Below are 27,777 nucleotides of genomic sequence, written 5' to 3' on the forward strand. Positions count from 1 at the left end.
AGCGGGACTGCAGGGACAGCGCCCCCCGCCGCCAGGAGCGGGACTGCAGGGACAGCGCCCCCCGCCGCCAGGAGCGGGACTGCAGGGACAGCGCCCCCCGCCGCCAGGAGCGGGACTGCAGGGACAGCGCCCCCCGCCGCCAGGAGCGGGACTGCAGGGACAGCGCCCCCCGCCGCCAGGAGCGGGACTGCAGGGACAGCGCCCCCCGCCGCCAGGAGCGGGACTGCAGGGACAGCGCCCCCCGCCGCCAGGAGCGGGACTGCAGGGACAGCGCCCCCCGCCGCCAGGAGCGGGACTGCAGGGACAGCGCCCCCCGCCGCCAGGAGCGGGACTGCAGGGACAGCGCCCCCCGCCGCCAGGAGCGGGACTTCAGGGGAAGATATGTGTTGCAGTTTTTTTCTCCGAGTCTTCATGGATTTCCTCGAGTCCAAAATGGAGAGGATCTGTTCTGCCTCCACACCTGTCCCTCCCTCCGCACTTTTGACCCTGACTCCCCCTCTTCTTTCACTTCCATCATTTCCCGAGTAACACCCACCACATTGATCCCATCCTCCATTACCTCCCAGTTTCACCCCCTAAATAACAGACATCCTCAACCTGTCCACTGGCATCACTCCCCCTTAGAAACAGCTGTTCTAATCCCACCCTCAAAAAACCGTCCCTTGATCCACATGATCTCTTCTGCCTTCCACCTCCACAACATTGCCCGTTATCCGCCAGTACCCCACCCCTCTGGCAGCCGAGACCCTCATCCGTGTTTCATTACGTGCAGTTGCTAAATGCTAAATCCCTACTGACTGGTCTTCCCAACTCTTCCTTCCACAAGATGTCATTATTCATAACCCGCAGCTCATGTCCTCTCCTGCACTAAACTCAATGAGTATTTGATATCTGACAATACTGTCTCAGAACAGCAGTGTTAGAGCAGTCAACAAGATTACTGTTTCGATTTCTGCTCTATTGCTCATTCCTTCCCCTCTCTGCTTTCAAAACTCTTCTAAAAACATCTTTCTGATTGTGTTTATGGTCAAGATTAATTAATTAATATGGTAACGCTCTACAAAGATATTCAACGAATGTGAAGTGTGGAAATGGCCGAGTATGTGCTGCTCTTTATACTGCACATAGGTCTCCACCCACTTCTTCCTCTCTCCCATATCCTTCTATTCCCTCATGTGAAAGTCTAGCTTCCTCTTATATGCATCTATAATGCTCTGTGCTCCCCATATGTATTAAGTCTCCTGGTCATCAACTCCAACGCTGACTCCCAACTGCTGGCTTTTATCCCGTTTGACTCATGTATTTGGTACACATGTTCCCACCTTTTACCCAGTCCCTAAAAGGGTTATTCTGTTAAAAACGCTCTGCTGTTTCCATGGAACTACTCTTTCACAAACTGCATGACACATGTGAAATTAATGGGATTTATGCTTATACTTACAAAAAAAGGAATAATTGCAGGTTCTCAAGGTTAGTTTTCACTTATCTTTTTAATAGTTTTTTTTGAAACTTTTCTTTCACAAAGGATGATCTGTAATAATTAATATACATTGGTGTTTAAGGAATGCAAATTAATACTTTAATATGCAGCCAGTGACACTTCCACTGTGTTATATAGAATTTCCTCTGAATTGCATCCAGTAGCAGCATCATTCATGTAAACAGGTTGGACATCCACTCTCTGTCCTTGCTCAGGAACTCATCTGTCAGTCACTGCGTTACCTCCGAATGTTTTTCTTAGCTTGCTTTAGTAATGTATCAAAGTCTAAAGTATCAAACTTGCTTTTGGCTGGAATAGGGTTATAGTCACTGTGATTTGAATCTGAAAAACAATCCACAGTTGCAGAATTAGTCTGATACAGATCCAGTCATTTTACTCAGTCTCCCCCTCGTGACACAGATCAAGGAATGTTATGCATCATCAGTCTCTTTCCATTCCTACGATGCAAAATCTCTCAGTAATTGTTAAATTTTCATATTCACATCCTCCCGATGTGAAAGGCGCTATACAAACGTAATTTGTCGTTGTTGTTTTAGTTAACGCGTTACAAGGTGGATTTTCAGAGGCTCAAGGGCAGATTACAACCCGGGCCTCTTCTGGATATAGAATATACAGTAAAAGAAAACTGAGATCATAAATAAGAGCATTTATTTTATTGGTTATTTGTTTGGGTAAAACATCTCAAAGCGCTTTACAGGATTTTACTGTAAATTGTAGTGATTTAGTTATTATTATTATTATAATTGTGGGCAAACATGGTAGCCAATTTGCACATACAATATCCCACAAACAGCCATGAAGTAAATTACCAATTTTTATCTGGGAATCATTGGCCAGCACACTGGAAGAAATTCCTTTCGCTTTTCAAATAGTGGCTGAACAGAATGGGTACAAATAGATCCTGGATTTAACAACTCATCTGAGCATTCCCCCAGCACTCTATTATAATAAACCTGGCATTTGATATAGCGCCTTATAGCAACGTCTCAAAGACCTTCAAAGGTAAACCGTAAAGTGGATTTGACTGTATTTTGTGGGTGAAACACACACAAAGAACACAATAACAACAACAACAAGATTTCATGAATAGAGAGCCTTTCACATCGGGAGGACGTCCTAAGGCACTGGACAGTTGGGTCGGGACCCGAGCAGGGGGGGAATGGTCAGGGTGATGGGAGGGAAGGGAGGGAGCGAGGAGGGGGGAAATGGTCAGGGTGATGGGAGGGAAGGGAGGGAGCGAGGAGGGGGTAGAGAGTCGAGAGGGGAGCTGAAGGCTCGGTCAAAGAGAAAGGTCTTGAGACCGGCCTTGAAGGAGGAAAGGGAGGAAGCGGCAAAGGCACTGGGGATGAAGATCCAGAGCCTCGGGGCTGAGAGGCTGAAGGCTCGGCCACCGATGGTAGGACGGTTAGGGTGGGGGGTGTGGAGCAGACCGGAGCCAGAGGAACGGAGGATAGTAGGTCGGAGAGGTAGGAGGGTGCAAGGCCGTGAATGGCCTTGTAGGTGATGATGAGGATCTTGAATTCGATCCTCTGGGGGATGGGGAGCAGTGGAGGCGAGCGGGTGGGAGTGATGTGGTCCCGAAGCCTGGTGCAGGACAGCACACGAGCTGCAGTTCTGAATGACCTGCAGTGTGGAGGGAGGTGGTGGGAAGGCCGGCGAGGAGAGAGTTCCCATAGTCCAGCCTTGAGGTGACAAAGGCGTGGACCAGAGTTTCAGCCGCGTGAGGGGTGAGGTAGTGCCGTAGTCTGGCGATATTCCGGAGGTGATGGAAGGCGGTGCCAGTTGTGGTGCGGATATGAGGAAGAAAGGACAGCTCAGGGTCGAACAGAACACCGAGGTTCCTGATGGCTTTGAGAGGTGGAGAGTGCAGCCTTGGATGCTGATGCTGTCAGCGCCTGAGGTGCGGAGGCACTGACGTGAGCCAATCAGGAGGGCCTCAGTTTTGCGCACGTTGAGCTGAAGAAAGTTGTCTCTCGTCCAAGACTCGATGTCGGACAGACAGCTGTCAGGACATCGGGGGTCGTGGAGTTGAGAGAAGAGGAGGAAAGGTAGAATTGGGTGTCATCCGCATACATGTGGAAGTTAACCCCATGTCTGTGGATGATGTCACTAAGGGGGAGCATATAGAGGGTGAAGAGGAGGGGACCGAGGACAGAGCCCTGAGGGACACCGCACGAGACAGTGCGGGGGTGGAGGAAAAGACGTTTGTGGAAACAAAATGAAGATGGTGGGAGAGGTACGACCTAAACCACTCAAAGACAGGGCCTTGAAGGTTGAGGTGAGAGGACAAGCGGTGGAGGAGGATAGCGTGGTCAACCGTATCGAACACGGCCGATAGGTCGAGGAGGACGAGGAGGCAGAGGGAACCCTGGTTGCAGACGGTCAAGTTGTCATCAGTGACCTTGACCAGGGCGGTTTCCGTACTATGGGCAGCACGGAAACCCGACTGAAGGGGTTCGAATAATGAATGGGTGGAGAGGAAAGAGCGCAGCTGGGAGGCAACGACTCTTTCAAGGACCTTGGACAGGAAGGGGAGGTTGGAGATGGGCCAGTAGCTTGATAGCTGCAACGCATCAAGGGAGGGTTTTTTCAAAGTGGGAGTGATGATGGCAGTTTTTAGGGGAATGGGAACAGAGTCAGAGGAGAGGGACAGGTTGATGATGTCTGTGAGAAGTGGGGTAAGGAGGTGGAACTGGGAGATAAGGAGTGGAGTGGGGATGGGGTCAAGGGAGCAGGTGGTGGGTTTCAGGGACAGGATGAGGTTGGAGACAGAGGGTGGGGAAACGGGTTCGAAGGTGTGTAGGGGAGGATGGGTAGGAGTCGGAGTGTGGGAGGGAAGGGGCGGGGGGTTGGTGGAAGTTGGAGGGGCAGTGACCGCAGAGCGGATTCCCTTGATTTTGGATTCAAGGAAATCCAGCATCTCCTCACAGTGAAGGTTGGAGGAAATGACCAGCACGGGGTGGCAGGGGGGCAGAGGAGCTGGGATGTGGTAGAGAACAGAAGCCTGGGGTTGTTCTTCGCCTCCAGGATTATCCTGGAGTAGAAGGACGACTTGGCCGAGGCTAGAGTGGAGCGGTAGATTTTGAGGAGGTCCAGCCAGATTTGTCGGTGGACCGTTAGGCCACTATTGGTCTATCAGCGCGAGATTATGAGGTCAAAGTCCCACTTCGCCCACAAAACATACAGTCAATACACACGGCAGCCAATTGCGCACAGCAGTGTCCCAAAAACAGCTATGGATTGAGTGACCAAATTATTATTTTTTTTCTTGAGGGATTATTATCAGGTGTGTGGAGTAAGGAAACTTGCCCAAGGTTTTCCCTGCCGGGAATCGAACCCAGGTCTCTCACTTGTGAGGCGAGTGCTCTAACCGCTGAGCTACAGGACTCCGCTAGTGTTGTAGTCTTTTTATAATCTGTTTGTCCTGCATTTTCAGAGATGCAGGTTACCCCAGCATACTTCATGTGGAGTCATGAAGCTCAGTGGTTAGAGCACTCGCCTCGCAAGCGAGAGGACCTGGGTACAATTCCTGGCAGGATGAAATAATAAGCAAGTTTCCTTACTCCACATGCTTTTGTTTACCTATCAGTAAGTAGGAACCAGGTTGTTAGTCGATTGGTGGATCGCTTTTCCGGGGATAATAATCCCACAAAAAAAATAGGAATTTGGTCACTCAATCTAGGAGTGATGCTGCTGTGCGCAATTGGCTGCCACGTTTCACCCACAAATATACAGTCAACTCACTTTACAGCATATTCTGTTAAGCACTTCGAGACGTCTAGAAGACATGAAAAACGCTATATCAAATGCATTATTATTATGAATTATTATATTATATTATGACCATAAATTTCTATGGTTCTACTAGTAAAAAACAAGGGGAATTAGTTGACAGTCACTGAGCACCAACTAAGAAGCAATAAGGAAATTAAGAACTAAAAGGTACTTAGCAGTAAGTTTTGTTTTATTCACCCTAAACTCACCTAGATCGGCATAACTCGTTTTACAAAACTGTCTGCGGCCACCAAAGCACAGGTCGAATGGCAACTCGTCAGGTCTGCGCACTGTCTGCCCGTTCTCAATAGCAGCAAAAGCATCACAAGTATAGCGATAGGTGACAAATCCATAATTGTCCCTGAAAGAAAGTGAAGTTAGAAAGTGCTGAGCACCACTGGCTGAATTCAGAAGCTTTGGTCATTCGATATTTATCAGGTTAGTGTTGAACCCTGAATGTCAGTTTAACATCAGAATTAAAGACAACAAGGACAATGTCAAACCCACCACAGAATTCTATTGCACCAACCAGCACAAGGTGAGCAATTTGTATAGAGCCCAGCCCAAGTGAAAGGCACAATATGAATGTAAATTTGGCACTTACCCTTCCTCTCGGAAATAAATATTGCAATCTTCGATTTCACCAAACACTTCAAATCTTCTTTTCAGTTCTTCTCTCATCATCCCATTTCTGATTTTCCCAATGTACACAACTCGCCGTTCCTCCTGATGTAAATAAACGAGAACAATTAGACTTGTAGAAAGCCACAGAAGCCACTGCATTGCTAAACAAGCAATGCAGTGGCTTCTGTGGTTTTCTACCTTGATCACACTGTAGTTTTGCACACAATGTTTTTACTTTAAACATATTTTACTTTAAGCAGACAAGAGAGATACCAACTTTCCAAATTATGATCACAAACGTACAAGAATGAGAAAGATGGTAAATACTTACAATGGCAAGCTCTCTCCAGTGGGTGCTGCTATGTCCATGGCATTGTTCGTATGCATTCTCATACAGATCAGAATCATCGGTGTCATAACTGGAGAGAGATGTGATGCAATTAGACGGACATATACCAGAGAAGCACTCAGCCCCAAAACAGACCAACATTTGTGTATCATGTCAGGGGGAGGGAGACTATGGCTGGGTTTGCGGTACCCACAACAGAGCGAAGCCAGCACCAACACGTGAGTACCAGGTTATTGTATAAATGCAACTGACACTTGAAACGGAAACCAGTGGTATTTCTGTACCTTTTTTGTATTCCATGCCTGTGTGAAGACCTTGATCTGGACCTTGATCCTGAGAGCGATCGTGAGCTGGATCTTGAATAAGATCTGGAGCATGAGCTGGACCGAGAATTGTATCGGGAGCGATGAGATCGTCTTCTGTAATATCTGTTCCCGAAAAGGAAGCAATTTGTAAATTGTTGTATTTTTTCCTCTTGGAACTGTCAGAGACAGTCTGTGGGGTCTATCTTTGGAAATGTTAATGTGAAGTAGGCCAGGACGATGAGTCAATTACATTACAGCCAGGAATCAGATGTTGTGCCTTTCAAGCTTTGAACCCTGATAGCCAAATTATTCCATTATTAAATCTATAATAATCATTGATGCTCAGTCACATTTTTAAAATACGCAATTTGCATCTTTCTGATCTCTATTTCCCTTAAATGAATTTTACTATATTTAATAGAACTCATTCCAGTCACCTTGGGAACTCATGCTAACATTACCTTCTCTGTTTCCCTGCAGGAGACCGTGATCGGGATCGGGACCAGGAGGTGGAATCCAAGCTGGAGGAGCTGGTGGATCGGTGATATCTACGGTATGAGGTTGTCCTGCCTCGGGAATAAGCTCTATGAGAATCCAACTGGTTGGACCCAGTCTGTGCACTTCTATGAGGCGAGACAGATTGTGATTGTAAGCATGAGTGTATTACACTGGTGCCTTTTCCGTTGCTTCTGGGACAGAAGGCATCTTTTTGTATGCTGCTTCTATTGCCTGCTGCCTTTGAGCCACTTCTCCCAACATCAGCGGCATCTTCTGCTTTTATTTCAGCATTTCTGATTTGATTAACAAAATCCGAAGACTGCCTGGATTCAGAGTCTGTCGTTCCCTGGCAACCTGAAACGTCATCATCCGTGAAACAACGTTCCTCTTCAGCTGCCTTGGTCTTGTTTTTGACAGCATTGCAGGACGGAGGTCGAGAGTTCATGGAGGCAATAGGTTTAATGGTGATACTTGCTTGGCGCTTCACATTCCAGCGACAGCCAACATCTGCAGATGCTTCACCTTGCCAACAGGCTGTGTGCGCTGTAGACACTGTGGAATACATCGGCTGTCTGCTTATGCTGTCATTTGCTGGCAAACAATATTCATGATCACCAAAGCCAATGTGTGCCTTCACAGGACTCTTGGGGAAGGGCTGGTCCACACGGATCATGCACTTTGTTTTGCTGTTACTTTGTGACAAGGGTTTGGGTTCAATTAACTTTACTGTTCTCAGTGGAGAGCCTGGAGAACCCTCTGCGGTGTTGTACACTTTCCGTTTTCCTAAAAGGGTGACCGGAGGCACAGATTTCCAAAGCTGATGAGGTGGGGTTGCTGGAGGAGTCAAACCTGAAAACAGATATCAGCACAAAAATTATTTAGAATCTGTTCAACTGGTTAAAAACATTGTTCAGAGGAGATTGAGACAGTCAACTAAATTTGTGTGTCAGCCTGGTTCAGTGGGAACGCTCTCAACAACAAATTGCATTTATATAGCACCCCTCATGCAGGGTAGTGTTCCAGAGTGCTGCATACTCTAAGATGACACTCCAATGCATTGCTGGGTGGGGGAGTAGGTTGCATTGTCAGCAGTGCCGTCCTTTGGATGAGATGTTAAACTGATGTCCCATCTGCCTGTCTCAAGATGCCATGGCACTATTTGAAAAAGAGAAGGAAGTTTTTCCCTGTGTCCTGGCCAACAAATCCTTGAAATAAAGTTGACCACTCACTCCATGGCTGATTGTGGAACAAACCGACTGCTGCGTTTCGCCCACAAAATACAGTCAATCCACTTTACAGTATATCCTGTGAATTGCTTTGAGACGCCTCAAAAATGTGATAAAGAGCTATATCAAATGTAAGGATTATTATTATAAATAAAGCTGATCAATACCTATATACAACATTTGCAATTAGTACAGAGTACAATTCAACCACTAGTCTGGAATGAAAGAGTCCAATACTCACCTGCTGTGCTAGCCAGCTCAGCTCCAAATATATGATCGAGTGGTTTCATCTCTTCATAGGAGGTTGACCTATCAACAGAGAGTTACAAGGTTTACAGAATCTGGCAATTCTAATTCAAGCGAACAGCTTCAGGAAGGCCTGGCATGTGGAGCGAGGGACGGCTGGAGAGGGAAAAGCGTTGAGGCGGAGAGAATAAATGTCATTTTACCCATTAAAAATGTTTTATTTCTTTTTATTACATTTGCATTAATGCAATACATTAATTTAAATATTTTATTTCTTTTTATTACAGTTACTTTAATGTAATTAAAAGATGTAAAACATTTTTAATGGATAGAATAAAATAACATGAGATTCCTGAAAAATACAAGAAAAAGTATAGAAAAATAAAAAGAGTTTCAAGGGGCTCTAGTCATTGCCTTAAAGCACAAGTGACCACTAGTGAAGCGTCTCTCTGAACATTTGCACCAGTCTAGGTAAGTCTGTGTTCCATCAAGAAAATGTAATTTGTTGGCTGACCATAAAGGTTGGACACCATTGGCTTTAGTGACAGATACTCCCACCACACGCAACTAAGGTTAACCTAGAATGGAGCTCAGGAAACAGGAATATCTATGCTCTACACAGTGATTTGGTAAAATATATTGGTTAAAAAATTAATCCACATTTGGCCTTGTCTAATTTTTATACTACCCAAACTGTTGATTCTTACAGTGCAACTAACCTACATTTAACTTTCTCCACCCCAACAGACAGGCAACATTACTAGCAAAGCACTGCCCCATCTCCCTACTTACCCCACAGTGCTCACAGAAAGCAACTCCCTGGGCAGTGGCTTGATCATCTCTTCTGTGGCTGCAAAAAAAGCAAATGTCACAATATAGGCAGGAGCAACATACTCCCTCAGGGGAACATGTTCAGTAAGACTTCAAGGCCACATTTACTTGCTTTAGGTTTACATTCAGATGAATGGATGTTGGATTTAAATTGTTAGTAGAGATTTACTTATTCTCCTAGTGCAGTGCTAGACTAGACCATAGACAGGCTAGGGAAATGGCAGGGAATCTCTGAGAACTGGAATTGTGAGCAAATTAAGGAAATAACGAACTTGCTTTCTAATACTACTCACTGATTTTAGTGCAATGTTTGCTTTTTAACTTCTTCAGGGAACCCCAACAGATAAACATGCATGACAGTGGGGTAGGACCTTATGTTATCAATGAAATTAACTGGTGGAAATAAACAGAAGCAAAATTCCTTGCCTTCCGTCTCTTCAAATTGTTCCAGCAAGCTCATCAAATCTGGAGCTACAATTCCTGGAAGGGAGAGAGACAGCGTTAGTAATGGTCAAGTTTCCAATGAGAACGCAAACAAAGCTATATTGGGATAGAATGGAGGCAAAGCTGCAGGAGTAAAACAGGAAGAACCAAATAGCAAATAGTAGGATCCTCATTCCTCATCTTACGTTCTTAAAAATATGTAAATAGAACAAATCCATCACAGGCTTTGGTTCCATCAGGAAAATGTAAATTAAAAATAAATCCTGTAAGCAACTCAGTGCCACTCACCATTAACTCCACATGGAACGTTGCTGTGTGCTGTTGGCTACCGCTTTTCGCCCACAAATATACAGTCAATTCACTTCACAGTATAAAACAAAACACAAAATACTGCAGATACTGGAAATCTGAAACAAAAACAGAAGTCGCTGGGAACACTCAGCAGGTCAAGCAGCATCTATGAAGAAAGTGAGTCAACGTTTCGGGTCCACGACCCTTCGACAGAACTGAATTCTGAAGAAGGGTCGTGGACCTGAAACATTGACTCACTTTCCTTTCTCCATAGATGCTGCCTGATCTGCTGAGTGTTCCCAGCGACTTCTGTTTTTGTTTCACTTTAAAGTATATTCTGTGAAGCGTTTTGAGACGTCTCGAAGACGTGATAAGGTGGTATATCAAATTCAAGTATTTTACTATTATCCAACAGTTTAAAATCCAGAATCAAGGCTTTACTTTAATCAACTGATGAATCTAGTTTGTTTAGGGGCACCGGCAGTGCAGTGCCTCCAAAAGTAAATCATTTTTAATAAACTCAGGCTTCATCCTCCCCTATTCCTTCGGAGGAAAGTAGCTTTACGGAGATGGAAACATATGGGCACCAAAGACCATTTGATCTCTGTTAATTGATAACAAGGGGGCATCTTAATTTTTTTTTAAACATTAAACAATACTCACAACACACTGTTGGAATAAAAATCTAATAACTCTCTCAAATGTCTTTCTATAGACACACAAGAGAAAAAGGAATAGAAGGTATGGAAGGGAATAAGGAATGAGTGAAGACTCGTGTGGGGTATAAACCCCAGCACAAACAAATTGAGCCGAATGATCTGTTTCCGTGTTGCACAGTCTATGTAAATCTAATTTTAAAAGTTAAGGCTTAAGGCTCCCATATGATACGTATGGAAGATAAAAGCCTGCCATAAAGCAAGCTCAATTGGCCAACTAGTCTGCACTTACTGGAGTCCTGTGGCTCAGTGGTTAGAGCACTCGCTTTACAAGTGAGAGACCTGAGTTCAATTCCAGGCAGAGGGCGAAACCTTGGGCAAGTTTCCTTACTCCACACAGAGCCTAATAATAATCCTCCAAAACCAAAAACAATAATAAATTGGTCATTTTCAAATCTACGACTGTTTGTGGGACATTGCTGTGCGCAATTGGCTGCCGCGTTTGCCCACAAATATACAGTCAATTCACTTTAAAGTGTACTCTGTGAAGCGCTTTGGGACGTCCTCCCGACGTGAAAAGCGCTATATCAAATGCAAGGATTATTATTATTATTATTATTATTATTATTATTCCAAAGTGGTGAAGCTACCAGCTATAGGAACCAGGAAGGTCCCAAATGTAATCTCAGCAGGGGTGGGAGAAGGAGAAGTTAAAATCAGCTAAGTTCTTGCTCCTGATTGAAATACAATGCAAATTGATGCACTTTGTAGGAATCATTGCTGGGTAACTCTATTAATGTTATGAGATCAGGTGCATATCGTATTAACTGAAACTTTATAATACAAGTGTATGCTCTGGAGTTACCCTTCTCCCTTCAGTTTTAGCATGAAGCACCAGCGGCCTAATGGAGCAACTCCAGCGACAAGGTACTAAAGAGTCACAGAAAGGAGTAATGCTATGAAAAATCAGGGAAAAGTTTTCTTACTGGCCCTTAACAAATACCACTCACAAATGGCCAGCGCTTTTAACAAGTTTTATTTTAAAGATTTTAAGCCACTGTACAAACCTTTGGGTTTCTCTCTTTCATCACCATTCTTCTTTCCTGAAGACCTTCTTGTAACCTTGTGCACAAGTTTAGTGTGAGCTGCAGCGGTCTGGACTGGGAGCCGCTGTTCTACTGGTGCAGTCTGGATAACTGGGACAGGTGCAGCTTCTGATGGTACAGACTTTCCCACAAGGGTTTGGGGCACTGGATCGAACTGAATCAGAGCAGTTGAGGCTGATTTGCTGTTGACCAAAACCTTGGATGCCTGGAGTGATGCTGCAGCAAATGAGACTGATGTGATGTTGAATGATGAAGGCGGTGCCACAGGTGCCTGGGCTGGCACAGGCTGTACCTGGGCTGGTGCCATAGATACCTGGGTTGGCGCAGGCTGCACCCGGGCTGGCGCAGGCTGCGCCCGGGCTGGCGCAGGCTGCGCCCGGGCTGGCGCAGGCTGCACCCGGGCTGGTGCCATAGATACCTGGGCTGGTACCATAGATACCCGGGCTGGTGCCATAGATACCCGGGCTGGTGCCATAGATACCTGGGCTGGTGCCATAGATACCTGGGCTGGTGCCATAGATACCTGGGCTGGTGCAGGCTGTTCCAGTAGATACCATTCTGCAGGTGCACCGTGAATAGTTAAACGATTTACAACAGGTGATGCAGTAATTCCAACTGATGCAGCAATAATTGGTGCAGGCTGTACTGTGGGCAAAGTAACTGGGGCATCCTGGGTTGGTGTCTGAGCAGGCATTTGGCTGGATTGATTCTTTCCAAACTTCAGGATGCCTGCAGTATGCTTGGCTAGATTGTGGCTCACAGGAGAATCTGGTCTGGTGCTGTGGCTAGAGTCTGGAGCCTGTACCGCCTGTGATGCCTCTCGTCTGCCATGTGGTGCTACTGCTTGGATAGTGGTGAGCTTCTGGCCAATAGTTTCCAATGGGAGGATACTCAATTCTCCCTGAATAATGGACTGAACAGGAACTACTGGCCAGGAAGCTTTGCAGGTCCTTTCACTGACAGGTTGGGTTGTCATGTAGTTTCCTGTCCTGGAGTTCTGCTGCCTTTGCTGTAATCTCATACGATACTGCTGAAGGCTAATTGGTTTGGACTTGTGTATTTTTTCTGGAGGTTGTTGATCTTTTGGGATGAGCTTGGTGTCAGTTACGTTACAGAACAAAGGTGAAGGAGCTGGAATAGTGCTGAGGTCAGAATTTGTCAAAACTGCCTGAGAGGGGACAGCCTTGATGTCTTTGGGACCAATCTCAGAATCTACGGTTATTGTATTTTCACTGGTTGTGATCTCAGTCTTCTTCACGATGTGTTCTGGATCGTTTTTCTGCTTTGCAATAGAGCTTTTTGACCTAGATTGCAGTCTTGTACATGTAGAATTCTGCCTTGTATTGTATCTTCTAATTACAAGACAATTTTCAGTAAGAGAAGACCTTTTTTGTACATTTTGCTGATTCTCTCCGTCTTTGGTGACTCTTCTTAAGGCAGTTTTCCCCTTTGCTCCAGCCCTTCCCCTCCTCTGAACTTCCCTGGTTCCTGCTGGATCTTCTTGTTCCAACTGTTTCACTAACAAATTGGACTCCTGTGAAGTAATACTCAGACCATCCTGCTGTTTGCTTGCCAGTAATGGCTGGGGCAGTGATGATTGCTCTATGTTTTCTTGATTCTTATTTGGCGGCTGAGACTGCAATGTGTGCTCAGTTAATATTCTCATTTCATTTGCCTGATTCTGTGCTTTGAGACTCAGCCTAGTAAGTGGTCTGTGAGCAGTAGATGGTTCTCCTGCACACTGATGTGCATCAGTAGTTATCTCAATAGAATTGTGCTTTTTCCTTCCTCGGTTTGGGTTTCTGGGCTGCTCTTGGGCAGTAGCACAAATATCTTGTTGTTCTGTACTTTGTTTTATATCCTTTGCAGCGAGATTCTTGCTAATTACGTTGCTAGTTTTTAATTTATTTTCTTGACTGGACAAAATATTGCTGGGTTCTTGCTCCAGATTTTTCCCTATCCTGGACAGATTTTGACCATCAACCATTCCTTTGTATTCCAATTCCAGATTCTGACCACTTGGTAACTCAGACACTGTCTGGTCATTATCAAATTGCATCTCAGGCATATGCAAGTTCACACTTCCATCCTGTACCACCTGAATTTCCATCTCTACTCCATTCTCTCTTGTTTTAGTACAATCCTCAATATTATTGGCTTCCAGCCAAACTGTGCCATTTGGTAGACAGTAAGGGTGCATGTACTTAACTAAGTCAATTAGGGAGACATTCTCTGTATTAATAACACACGGTAAACTCTGTCCCATTACAGATAAACCCAGAGTTACTTCGTTCCCCAAAGGAGTTGCATCCATGGATTCATCCCACTCAACGTCCACAAAGTCACTTCCAGACTCTGAGACAATGTCTTGCCCAATACTATTTGCATCCTCCTCCTCTCCATCACTCCGCTGCTGTGATAATCCAGCTCTAAAGTTTTTAGGCACGTTCTTCTCAGACTTCCACGTTGTACTGGAACTCCTGGAGATGATGGGTATCAAGTTTTCAAAAATATCTCTGCACGGGTCCTGAAACACATCCCATGAATGACATCAACAGACAAGAATATTCTGGAGTTATTGTGACATTTACCATCATCCTCTTGATAACAACAAATCAAGATTCACAGTAGAACACACATCATTGGCACTTATCCTCAACTAACCAGCCAACCAACTTACCACTGTATCTCACTTTCCCCTCCCCACCCAACTGATTCCCACATCCATCTATTGCCCTGCTTTCCTCAACCTGGAATCAGGTATCAAAGTTAAGCAGTAAAACTCTCTACAGCTCCCTCTCTCAGCAAACAGACTGCAGGATACAAGCATCGATAATGATAATTTTCAGGGGCTCTGAAATGAGGGAAAGTATTTATATTTTAGTCAATATTTACAAAATAATAAGTTAAATATTTGCTGCAGATATTCCTGCGATCTATGTAGTGAGTAACAATCCAACAATAAGAGAAATGACTTGATTTGATTTTTCCTTGTGTGAAGTTGGCTTTTCTTCAGGCAATTAGATACTATAGGATTGAATTTGGATTATCTTTCAGGTTAATGAGATTGTGCTTTGGAAGAGTTCAGGAACATTGATTCTTTACACAAGCAACACATTTTATTCAGGGTTTGCAAGCTGCATTCCATGAATTAGTCGCTCATAATTAGTTGGATCATGGAACAGCTATCATTCTTCAAGGAATATGGAATGTAACTTCAGTATTGTTTTAACAATTTAAATCTTCCAAGAACTGTGAACCCATTACATTTACTGCACTGTTTTCTCCAAAATGACAACTTTATTACGATGGTGGAGAAGGGGGGAGGGGAAGAAGCAGGCTGAGTCAAAATATCTTCCAACTAAAATCCTTTCCTCAAATTCAACTCCTCATTCTCTCATACCAGAGTTTGTTCATCTCCATCCTTTGGTGATGCAAACAGTTCATTGTCTGGGAGTGTATCAAATGGAGAGAGATCTTCATCATCTACAGTGCCGAGAATTTCGGTCAAGGCAGTCAGAAGCGTTGCTTCAGTTTCCTCATCCAGGTGGGGCTTATTCTGAGGAAAGAAAGAACAAACCTATCAATTATACAAATTATATAATCAAAGAAAGTATGAGTGCATCATCTTATACTTCACACTGGCATAGAATGTAACAATAACAACAAAATTACATTTGTAAAGCACCTTTCACGTCGGGAGGACGTCCCAAGGCGCTGGACAGACAAGAGTTACAGACCCGAGCTGGGGTGGTCAGGGTGGGTGGAGGGCAAAGGGGAAGCAGGGAGATTGAAAGCACGGTTGAAGAGAAGCGTCTTGAAGTTGGCGAGGGAGGGTCGAGACGGAGGGACTGCAGGATGGAGTTCCAGAGGGCGGGGGCAGAGTGGTGGAAGGTGCGACCGCTAATAGTGGGGCAAGCGAGGCGGGGGACGTGAAGCAGGCCGGAACCTGCTGAGCGGAGGGAGCGAACAGAATGGTAGGTGGTTAGGAAGTTAAAGAGGTAGGGGGGAGCAAGAGCATGGAGGGCTTTGAAGGTGAGGACCAGGATCTTAAGCTGTATCCTCTGTGTGAGGGGAAGCCAGTGGAGTTGGGCAAGGATGGGGGTGATAGGGTCGCAAAGCCTAGTGCATGAGAGGACACGGGCTGCAGAGTTCTGGATGATCTGCAGCCTGTGGAGGAGAAGTTGGGGAGGCCGACAAGCAATGAGTTTGTATAGTAAAGCCTCGATGTAATGAAGGCGTGTATGAGGGTTTCTGTGGCCTGTGGTGTGAGACAGTGGCGGAGCTGGGCGATGTTGCGGAGATGGCGGAAGGCAGAGCAGGTCATGGCACAGATGTGGAGTAGAAAGGATAGTTGAGGGTCAAACAAGACCCCAAGGTTCCGGACTGGCTTAGTCATGTGGAGTTTGCAACCATGGATGGTAATGCTGTCAGCGCCTGAGGTGAGGAGGCACTGACGGGAGCCAATCAGGAGAACCTTGGTCTTGTTGACGTTCAACTGAATAAAGTTAGCTCTCATCCAGACCTTGATGTCCGACAGACATTCAGTCAGGACAGCAGTGATCCTGGAATCAAGGGTGTCATCTGCATACATGTGGAAGTTGACCCCATGTCTGTGGATGATGTCACCAAGTGGGAGCATATAGATATTAAAGAGGAGGGGACCAAGGACGGAGCCCTGAGGAACGACGCACGAGACTGTGTGGGGGCGAGAGACAAAGCCGTTTCTGGAGATGAAGTGCAGGCGGTGTGAGAGGTAGATCTGAACCAGTCCAGGGCAGAACCGTGAAGGCTGAGGTGAGAGGAGAGGCAGTGGATGAGGATAGTGGTCGACGGTGTCGAAAGCAGCAGAGAGGTCAAGGAGGACGAGGAGGCAGAGGGAGCCCTGGTCGCAGATGGACAGAATATCATTTGTCACTTTGACTAGGGCGGTTTCTGTGCTGTGGGCGGCACGGAAACCCGATTGGAGCGGTTCGAGAAGAGAGAGGCGGGAGAGGAAGCAGTGAAGCAACAACTCGTTCCAGGACCTTGGAGAGGAAAGGGAGGTTGGCAATGGGACGGTAGTTGGGGAATAGAGAAGGGTCCAGGGAATGGCCTGAACCGTAAATAAGAAATGTAAATATTTCTTACTAGAATAACATGAAATACAAATCACTCATTAATCTAGAAAGTAAATCAGCACTATCCAAGCAGATATTCTGTGATCCACTCAAAAATACACTCACATCACCACAGATTTCAAAACAGTCTACCCAGCCTCTTATAGATAGGACCCTTCAACTCAGGCATTAATTTTGTGAGATAGTTTACCCTCTCTAAGAATGAGTGTCCAAAATTGAACAAAACTCAAAATGAGGTCTGACCAGTACACTGTATAACTAGAGCAGCACCTCCTTTCTTTAAAATCCTTGCAGCAAAGGACAGCATTCCACTTTTTTCACTTATTTGCTTTCAGCTCACATTCAAACTGCCATTAATGAGCATTTGACACAATGATAGGCAAATTCGACAAAGCAGTGGGTTTATCCGCTTTTAATGATAACTTTTCGAAGTCCAGATTTGGTATCACAACTTGTCAAATTCTCACCTTTCCCTCCGTGATTCATTCAATGAGATTTACATAAACTATACAGCATTGAAACAGGCCATTCGATCCAACAAGTCCGTGCTGTGTTTATACCCTACATGAGTCTCCATCACTCCGTACTCCTTCCCACACATTTCTGTTGCCTTCACTTGTACATCTAGCTGACTCTTTAATGCATATATACGATCTGATTCAACCACCACTTCAGGCAGCGAATTCTACATTCTCACAACCCTCTGTGTGAAGCAGTTCCGCCTAAATTCTCTTATAGGTCCTCGAGTCACTATCTATACAACAACAATAACGAGCATTTTTATAACACCCTTAACACGGGGTAGCGTTCTGGAGCGTTTTACAGTGGCAGAGTCTGACAACAAGCCAGGGGAGAGGGAGGGGCAAGGTGACCATAAAAATGATCAAAAAAGTCTTCAGGCAGGATTTGAAGATGGGGAGGGAGGGGTAAGGCGGATGCATTGAGGGAGAGAGTTTCAGAATTTCGGGGCGCAGTGGCTGAAGGTACAGACACCAATGGTGGGCATAAGGGGAAAACCGGAGGCCGGTGTCCCCTGGTTAAGGACTCCTAAACAAGTAGGAATAGCCTATTTATCTTGAAATTCTGTAATTTTAAACACCTCTATTTGGTCCCCTTTTTCTTCTCTTCTTAAAAAGACCTATCCAGTCTATCCTGATAGCAGTAACTACCAGCCTTGGTATCATCCTAGTAAACGTACATTGTTCTCTTTCCAATGTTAATATGTCCTTCTTGTCATGTGGCAACCAGAATTGAACACAGTACTCCAAATGTGTTCTAACCTAGGTTTTATATAAACACAGTATCCAAACCAAGTTGAGAATTCCAGCATCTACAGTGCCGAGAATTCCAGCTAGGACCACTCTACCCATTAGGAGCTTTAGTTTGCAGGGTTAACGGAGCTGAGTGGAAGGATTCCTTGTCCATTGTGAACTGGTCTTGCCTACCAGGTCCTGTCATCAGAAGTGATGAGAGACCAATGCAGAGGGTTGGCTTGATTCCGATCTAATCTCATAAATAGTCATTTATCTATGTATCTACCCAATTATCTGTAGATCTCATTTTCAAACATCCTTATCAATTTCGCCTTTACAGCTTGTTGGACCAAGAGATGCAACACAATTTCTAATGCACAAAAATCTTCCTGTGTGCCATTCATCTGTCCAACTGCCATTCATCTCACTGAAGACTACCTAAAATGCTAAATTATTCTTCTGCAATTAATAACTCCAGCATATATTTTCCTCCAACACACCAAACACTCCAGTATAATATACTGCTACATGACCCATTAGCCCACTTCACCAAGAACCCCTTCAACTCCATCTTAGGCCAATAAAGAAAGATCGCTCCCCGCAACACCCTATCCACATGGAGTTAGAGTTGGTAAATAGACAAAATATGTTCTGACAATTATTGTTTTTAGTTTTTAGTTTTGGAGGATATTATTATTATTAGGTGTGTGGAGTAAGGAAACTTGCCCAAGGTTTCGCCGTCTGACTGGAATTGAACTCAGGTCTCTCACTTGCAAAGCGAGTGCTCTAACCACTGAGCTACAGGACTCCACCTGTAGCTACCAAGATCAACGTTTCTTAAATATCTACAGTCAAGGCATGGATATGAATGCGTAAAGAGAGCTAAGTTAAATGAGTTCAGGGTCAAAGAAACAGGAGGAGGCCATTCAGCCCATTGAGAAGCAGAAAACGGGTAGAATTTTTTTTAATTCTTGGAACACGTTTTGTCTGACTGATTAATTAAACTATTATTTAAATTTCCACGAAACAACAATTAGCAGTTTCATCATGACAACAGCATGTTTAGTGTAAATGAATCTCTACACTTATTCTACCTCTGATGACGATGAGTCCTCAATAATGGAGATTATGGACTGATCAATATAGCCTTGAAATGCTCCGAAAATCCCTCCAGCATCTAGGTCGCCAACATCCAACCCAGTTAAGTTGAGATCAGGAAGACTGGCACACACCTCACCATCTAGGGCATCACACTGCTGGAGAGAAGTCAGTACATAAAGAATATTAATGACCAAAAGACAGAAATTATATCATTAAAGTTTTAAACCTCAACAATTAAACGTACCTAGGGAAAAACTGGACTTTCCCATACAGAGAATATTGTTTCTTTTGGCAATTATTAAAAGAATAATTCTTGTATTTAATATTGTGCTTTTATTTTGGGATGACATAAAAAAGCGCTTCGTAGGATGTAGTATAAAGTGAAGTGATTGTGTATTTTTGGGGGCAACCATAGCAATTAATTTCCTCACAGCAATGTCCAAGCAGTCACAAAGTGAATAACCTATTTTATCCGGTGGATTGACCACCAGGAGAAACATATTCAGCCCTGGGCCTATCTACTGCTAATCCAAATTGGATTCAATATGCAAAGTCAGCACCAGAGAGCAAACAGTTTATTGTGTCATTCACTGGTTTGTTGGTTAATTGGCAGTCAAACATTCCAGTAATGCAAATAATGCTGACTGGATGTAGTGCGATCCTTCTCTCATCCATGGAACATGTAGACTGAACTCTTCATACACACAACACATTTCCAATCCAGCCTTACAGCTACAAAGAAAACCTGCATTTACTTTAAAAGTATCAGGTGATGTAAAAAAATTGCTGTGTTCTGCTTGGATCTGGTGCACATTGGTGATTGAGAGAGCGTGTGAGGGGAGAGAGAGACTATATGAGTGAAAAAGATAGAGGAAAAGAGGGGGAAGAGAGGGGAAAGAGAGTGATTCGGGGGCGGAAGAGAATGAGTCTCATTTGTACTTTGTTGGATTCATACAGGATCAATGAAGGACAGTGTACAGAATTAATTTAGTGAGAAGTATTGTTGCAGTGGTATGACAGGGATGATTATACGAGGATGTCAAATATCTGAAGTCAAGCAACAACAACTTGTACTTATATAGCGTCCTCCACACAGGGTAGTGTCTCAGAGCGCATAATAATGGCGGAGCCTGACTCCGAGTACGGGGGGGGGGGGGGGAGCACGGTCAAGGAGGAAGGTTTTCAGACGGGACCTGAAAAAGGGAAGAGAGGGGGCAAGGCGGAGGGTTTGTGGAAGAGTGTTCCAGAGTTACAGAGCGTAGTGGCTGAAAGTGCAAACCTCCGATGGTTGGGTGGAGCGTACGAGGGATGAGCGGAGGTCAGTGCCAGTCGAGCAGAGGCACCGGGTGGTGGTTTGGGGAGTGAGGAGGCCAGAGAGATAGGGAGGTGCCAGAGAGTGAAGGGATTGAACACAAGTGTGAGGATCTTGAACTTGATCGGTTCGGTGATGGGGAGACAGTGGAGCCTGGGCCAGAACTGGTGAGATGTGGGGATGGAGTTTGGTCCGGGTCAGTATTCGGGTGGCAGAGTTCTGAATGAGCTGGATTTTTTAACAGTGGAGCTGGGGAGACCTGTGAGGAGTGGGTTTGAGTAATACAGGCAGGAGGTGACAAACGCACGACAAGGATTTTGGCTGCATTTGGGGTAAGGTACAGTTGGAGACGGGCAATGTGGTGGAGGTGAAGAAAGGAGGTCCTGGTCAGGATGTGTGGGAGGAAGGACAGCTGGGGGTCGACCCAGACACCTATATTGCACACTGGTTCGGTGAATCTGATGGGAGAGCCCAGCCAGGTTGAGGAGTTTAGATCCGCAGAAGTGAAGACACTGATGGAAGCCAAAGAGTATGGCTTCCGTCTTGTCCACATTCAGCTGCAGGAAGTTTACATTCATCCAGACCCTGATGTTTGCCAGACAAGCTGATAGAACATCGGGGACCTGGAATTGATACTGGAGGAGGCAAAGTAGATTTGTGTGTCATCCACATACATGTGGAAGTTTACCCCGTATCTGCGGATGACATTGCTAAGAGGGAGCATATTGATGAGGAAAAGGGGCTAAGAATGGAGCCCTGGGGTACCCTGCAGGTGACCGGGTGGGGGTGGGAAGAGATACCATTTGCCGAGATGAAGTGGAGGTGGTTGGTTAAGTAGGACTCAAACCATGCGAGTGCCACCCCACTAAAGTGGATGAGGGAGGAGACGCAGTGAATGAGGATGGCAAGGTCAATTGGGTCGAACCCGGCAAAGAGATCCAAGAGGACGAGGAGCAGAGGGATCTCTGGTCATAGATAGTGAGGATGTTGTTTGTGAATTTGACTGTGCTGTGAGACCAGAAAACGAGATTGTAGGGGCCTTGAGGAGGGAGTGGAGGGTGGGGACCAAAGTTGATCTTGAACAATATGTTCCAGTACTTTAGCAAGGAAGGGTTGAAGGGCTATGGGGCAAGAGCAGGGGAGTGGGACTAGTTGGTAGCTCTTTCAAAGAGCTGACACAGACACGATGGACCGAATAGCCTCCTTCTGTGCGGTAAGATTTTATAAATACAACAACAAAAACAACAAGATTCCATTTATAGAGAGCCTTTCACGTCGGGAGGACGTCCCAAGGCGCTGGACAGTTGGGTCGGGACCCGAGCAGGGGGGAAATGGTCAGGGTGAGGGGAGGGAATGGAGGGAGCGAGTAGGGGGTAGATAGTCGAGAGGGGAACTCTACTCAGGTGCACGTTAACGATTCCATAGCACTACTTAATAATAATCCTTGCATTTGATATAGCAAAATAAACAGCTGAAGTGCGTATTCCATTCCAATAAATATCTCAGGAATTTCCAAGTCTAGGTGGGATGCTTGGAACATTTGGATTGGATACTCTTAAGCATGGTGAGGGTTTCCGTATTGAGCAGGCCGACCAAAAAAAACATGTGGATGCCCATCAGCATGCTTAAGAGTATCCAAACCAGACAGAAATTTGCATGTGTGCGACCTATGAAGGATCACTATCTCCCTGGAGGGCCACACGCATCTTACTTAACTTAGAGAGTATTGGGCAGATGTCGGCAAGAGCCAAGGCTTGGGAACCCCAGAGTATGCATGGAGTGCTGCTGGAGTTTAAGCAGCTAAAACTGCATAGCTTGCCATTCAGAGCACTATGCAGGCAAACTGCCAATAATATGCCATGGTAAGTAAAGGGAGGAAAACATTTGAGAAATAGTGAACCTAACCTAATTGAGGGAGAATAGAGATATTGTTATGGGAGAATAGAGAAAGAAAACAAATTAAGAATAAATTAAGAAAAAAAGTTTTTGGTATGGAAGAAAGCTATTTCAATGGGATGAAGCCCATATAAAATGGTTAAATAAATTAGCAGATAAAACATATGAACAATAACTATGAAGAAAGTGAAAGTTGCTTTACAAATGTAATTTTGTATTAAAAGATCTGTCATAATCTAATAACCTGACAGGTTAGACTGAGTCTCTCAGCTCCTCCCACCTCATTCCCAACAATAGGTTTTCCACTTTCACTTCCAGTTCAGCTGTAAAGTTCCTGGGGGGGAATTCTTCTGGTAAATGCCCAAGTCTTGTTATTTAATATTAAGTTGGGCGGCGACAGTCCCGGGTCCTCCGGCGCTGGAGAGGCAGCGATCAGCAACACGTGTCCGGGCCGCGGTATCTGCAGCTACAGTGCGAGTTGGGGAAACTTTCTCTGCCGCTCGTGACCCGTTAACCACCGGGAGTCCCGGCAGCGATTCCGGGATCTCAAACAATCGTTAAGTTTGTCCCCAATCTTCACCGTTTGGAGCCGCTGAGCCTCCGCAATGCTGTCAGACCGCAACTTGTGAGATTCAGCTTTTAACAATAAATAGTGAGTTGGGAGCGGGTCCGCAGTCTCCCCCACACCAACAGCTCGGACCCGACTCTGAGAGCGGCGCCCACACGTGTGGCAGCGCCGACACCTGCCACAGCCCTCCTGCCGCCCGGACCCCCCCTCCCCCCTCCGGCACAGCCCACCCACCCGGGGCCCCTCCTGCCGGCACAGTGCAGGCAGCCCCGAGGCCGCCGGCCGGCACATGGGTCCTACAAGGAAACACGTGTCCGAGTCCGGCTGCCCCCGGGCTCCCGCTCCGTATCTTTGCCGTCGTGTCCGGGCGGGGGGTCGGTGCCGCTCGGCCTGAGCCTCAGGGGCTGCGGCCCCTGTGGGAGCTTTCCCTGTTGTGTGGCCGCGGCGCCGCTCATACACGTGTCACCGCCGATCTCCACAAGTCACACCCGGGACTCCGCTCACGCGGCCTCGATCACGGGAGGCGACCCCGACCCCCATCACTTGACAGCCGCTGATCCTCAGCTGCGGGCGGGGCCCAACTTCACATATTCCCTGTTTTTCAGTGATATTTACCTCGTCCCCGGTTCCCCATCGCGCCGCCATCTGCGCCCTCCCGCCCGCCAGCGAGCCCGGCTCCTTCCGCTTCCGCTTCCGGCAGCCGCTCCCCGGCACCGCTAGTCCCGCCCCCCACAGCCAGGCCTCCCCCCCCCACACAGCCAGGCCTCCCCCCCCCCCCCACAGCCAGGCCTCCCCCCCCACAGCCAGGCCTCCCCCCCCCCCCCACAGCCAGGCCTCCCCCCCCCACAGCCAGGCCTCCCCCCCACCCCACAGCCAGGCCTCCCCCCCCCACAGCCAGGCCTCCCCCCCCCACACAGCCAGGCCTCCCCCCCCCACACAGCCAGGCCTCCCCCCCCCCCACAGCCAGGCCTCCCCCCCCCCCACAGCCAGGCCTCCCCCCCCCCCCCACAGCCAGGCCTCCCCCCCCCCCACAGCCAGGCCTCCCCCCCCCCCACAGCCAGGCCTCCCCCCCCCCCCACAGCCAGGCCTCCCCCCCCCCACAGCCAGGCTTCCCCCCCCCCCCCACAGCCAGCCTCCCCCCCCCCACAGCCAGGCCTCCCCCCACAGCCAGGCCCCCCCCCCCCCCACAGCCAGGCCTCCCCCCCCCCCCACAGCCAGGCCTCCCCCCCCCACAGCCAGGCCTCCCCCCCCCCCACAGCCAGGCCTCCCCCCCCCCCCACAGCCAGGCCTCCCCCCCCCCCACAGCCAGGCCTCCCCCCCCCACACAGCCAGGCCTCCCCCCCCCCACAGCCAGGCCTCCCCCCCCCCCCCACAGCCAGGCCTCCCCCCCCCCCCACAGCCAGGCCTCCCCCCCCCTCCCAGCCCCCACCCACAGCCAGCCCTCACCCCCCCACCCCACAGCCAACCCTCACCCCCCCCCCACAGCCAGCCCTCAACCCCACAGCCAGCCCTCACCCCCCCCCCCACAGCCAGGCCTCCCCCCCCCACAGCCAGGCCTCCCCCCCCCACAGCCAGGCCTCCCCCCCCCACAGCCAGGCCTCCCCCCCCACCCACAGCCAGGCCTCCCCCCCCCCACACAGCCAGGCCTCCCCCCCCCCCACAGCCAGGCCTCCCCCCCCCACAGCCAGGCCTCCCCCCCCCCCCCACAGCCAGGCCTCCCCCCCCCCCCACAGCCAGGCCTCCCCCCCCCCCCACAGCCAGGCCTCCCCCCCCCCCACAGCCAGGCCTCCCCCCCCCCCACAGCCAGGCCTCCCCCCCCCCCCACAGCCAGGCTCCCCCCCCCACAAGCCAGGCCTCCCCCCCCCCCCCCCCCCACAGCCAGGCCTCCCCCCCCCCCACAGCCAGGCCTCCCCCCCCCCCACAGCCAGGCCTCCCCCCCCCCACAGCCAGGCCTCCCCCCCCCCCACACAGCCAGGCCTCCCCCCCCCACAGCCAGGCCTCCCCCCCCCCCCCACAGCCAGGCCTCCCCCCCCCCACAGCCAGGCCTCCCCCCCCCCCACAGCCAGGCCTCCCCCCCCCACACCAGCCAGGCCTCCCCCCCCCCCCACAGCCAGGCCTCCCCCCCACAGCCAGGCCTCCCCCCCCCCCCACAGCCAGGCCTCCCCCCCCCCTCCCAGCCCTCCCCCCCCCTCCCAGCCCCCACCCACAGCCAGCCCTCACCCCCCCACCCCACAGCCAACCCTCACCCCCCCCCCCCACAGCCAGCCCTCAACCCCACAGCCAGCCCTCACCCCCCCACCCCACAGCCAGCCCTCACCCCCCCCCCACAGCCAACTCGCAACTCCCCCCCACAGCCAACTCGCAACTCCCCCCCACAGCCAGCCCAACCCCAGCGCCAGCCCACCCCCAGCGCCCGCCCAACCCCAGCGCCAGCCCACCCCCAGCGCCAGCCCAACCCCAGCCCAACCCCAGCGCCAGCCCAACCGCAGCCCCCACCCAGCGCCGGCCCCCGCCCAGCGCCGGCCCCCACCCAGCACCGCCCCCCCCCCCAACGCTGGCCCCCACCAGCGCCAATGCACACCCAGCGCCAGCCCCCCCCCAGCGCCAGCCCCCCCCCCCAGCGCCAGCCCCCCCCCAGCGCCAGCCCCCCCCCAGCGCCAGCCCACACCCAGCGCCAGCCGATCCCCCCCAAGCCCCAGCCTTGGCTTCCACGAGCGCCGCAGCCCTCGCCCCCCACCCCCGCACCACAGCCCTCGCCCTTCCCCAGTGCCGCATCCCTCACCCCCCCGCGTCACAGTCCTTGCCCGCCCCCAGTGCCGCATACCTTGCCCCCACCAGTGCCACAGCCCTTGCCCCCCCCCCCCGCCACTGTACTTGCCCTCCCCCACCGCCACTCTCATCCTCCCCAGCGCCGCCGGCCTTGTCACTCCCACACCAGCAGCCGCCCTCGCCCCTTCCTCCCAGCGTCGTCGCAGCCCTAGCCGCTCCTCCCCCCAGCGCCCAATATTAATACATTTTTTAATATTATTTATACTGATGAAGATGAAATGTGTGTGTGTGTCTGTGTGGCAAGTCATTACACAATAACCGACTGACGCAGGGACATGATTTATGTCTCATTCGAATGGTCTTGTATGCGGGAGTGGTTTCCTCTGTCGCTACTTTTATTTTTGGGGGTTCTCATCGTTATATCAAGTATAATAATATAATATAAAGTACAATAATATAATGTATTATAATATGAAGTATAATAAAGTATTATAATAATTGGCTGCCGCTTTCGCCCACAAATGTACAGTCAATTCACTTTACAGTGTGTTCTGTGACGCGCTTTGGGACGTCCTCCCGACGTGAAAAGCGCTATATCAAATGCAAGGATTATTATTATATAGTGACATACTGTGAAGTATAATAATATAAAGTATAATAATACTGATATCTACATTCCATATTGGATCCTTTAGCTGCAAGCGTAGCTGCAACGGGTACAGCTCGTACTTTACATAACAATAGGAGTTCCCCCAAATATTTGCCCATGGGTTTCTCTGTCACTATTTTGTTGCAGAATATATTAGTATAGATGTATATCTCTAGAAAGGTGTGTGATTTCCTCTCTCGCTACTGTGTTGCAGAATACCATGCCTTATACTTTGGCTTAATTAAAGCATTTTTTAAATATAGTTCATCAACGAAAGGAGATCCCATAAAAAAAGGATGCCCATGACAGTCCCACTTGCAAGACCTTTCTGATGAGGTAAAAATCATGTCTCTCCATCAATCGGTTATTGCATTATTGGCCTGACATACACACGCACAAACACATTTCGTCTTTATTAATATAGATAATTTTCCTTACATCCGCAACCAAACCATCAAAATAAACTGTAAAACGATTAATAATAATAATCCTTGGATTTCATATAGTACCTTATCATGTGGTTTAAATATCTCAATGCGATTCACAGGATATACTGTAAGTGGATCGACTGTATTTTGTGAGTGAAGCACAGCATGATCACCCAGTCCCACAAACAGCTATGGAGTGAGTGACCAATTTTATTTAGGGGATTGTTGGCTAGGACAACAGGAAATACAACCTCTTTTAAAATACTGCCATGGGATCTTAACACACCTGAACAGGCAACTGGGACATCAGTTTAACGTTTCATCCAAAGGATGGCACCTCCAACAATGCAACACCCCTCCAGCACTGCATTGGAGTGTGAGCTTGGAGCTTAGACTATATAATTCCAAGTCCCAACATAGGGCTTCAATCCACAACCTTCTGACTTGCAGGCGAGAGTGCTACAATTGGATTATACATTATACAACTGGAGTCCTGTAGCTCAGTGGTTAGAGCACTCGCTTTGCAAGTGAGAGACCTGATTTCAATTCCAGGCAGAGGGCGAAACCTCGGGCAAGTTTCCTTACTCCACACAGAGCCTAATAATAATCCCTCCAAAACCAAACACAATAATAAATTGGTCATTTTCAATCTACGACTGTTTGTGGGACATTGCTGTGCGCAATTGGCTGCCGCGTTCGCCCACAAATATACAGTCAATTCACTTTACAGTGTGTTCTGTGAAGCGCTTTGGGACGTCCTCCCGACGTGAAAAGCGCTATATCAAATGCAAGGATTATTACTATTATTATAATCGTACCAGGCTGACACA

At 48.2% G+C, this 27,777-nt stretch overlaps 1 protein-coding gene across 1 annotated transcript; it reads right to left on the reverse strand.

The window, feature by feature from the left end:
- Positions 1 to 1,471: 1,471 nt before the first annotated feature.
- LOC103189974 (peroxisome proliferator-activated receptor gamma coactivator-related protein 1) lies at positions 1,472 to 23,771 on the reverse strand. Its single transcript, XM_042336877.1, has 13 exons — positions 23,717 to 23,771; positions 19,319 to 19,480; positions 15,255 to 15,410; positions 11,813 to 14,378; positions 9,781 to 9,834; positions 9,316 to 9,373; positions 8,519 to 8,586; positions 7,015 to 7,900; positions 6,533 to 6,676; positions 6,231 to 6,318; positions 5,880 to 6,001; positions 5,485 to 5,636; positions 1,472 to 1,822 (listed from the first exon to the last, which is right to left on the reverse strand). Exons 1-13 carry the CDS (start codon positions 23,744 to 23,746, stop codon positions 1,719 to 1,721), a joined length of 4,590 nt encoding a protein of 1,529 aa, XP_042192811.1. The 5' UTR covers positions 23,747 to 23,771; the 3' UTR covers positions 1,472 to 1,718.
- Between the last annotated feature and the right edge of the window lie 4,006 nt (positions 23,772 to 27,777).

Source organism: Callorhinchus milii, unplaced genomic scaffold (assembly GCF_018977255.1).
Source record: "Callorhinchus milii isolate IMCB2004 unplaced genomic scaffold, IMCB_Cmil_1.0 Scaffold7, whole genome shotgun sequence".
Lineage (NCBI taxonomy): Eukaryota > Metazoa > Chordata > Chondrichthyes > Chimaeriformes > Callorhinchidae > Callorhinchus > Callorhinchus milii.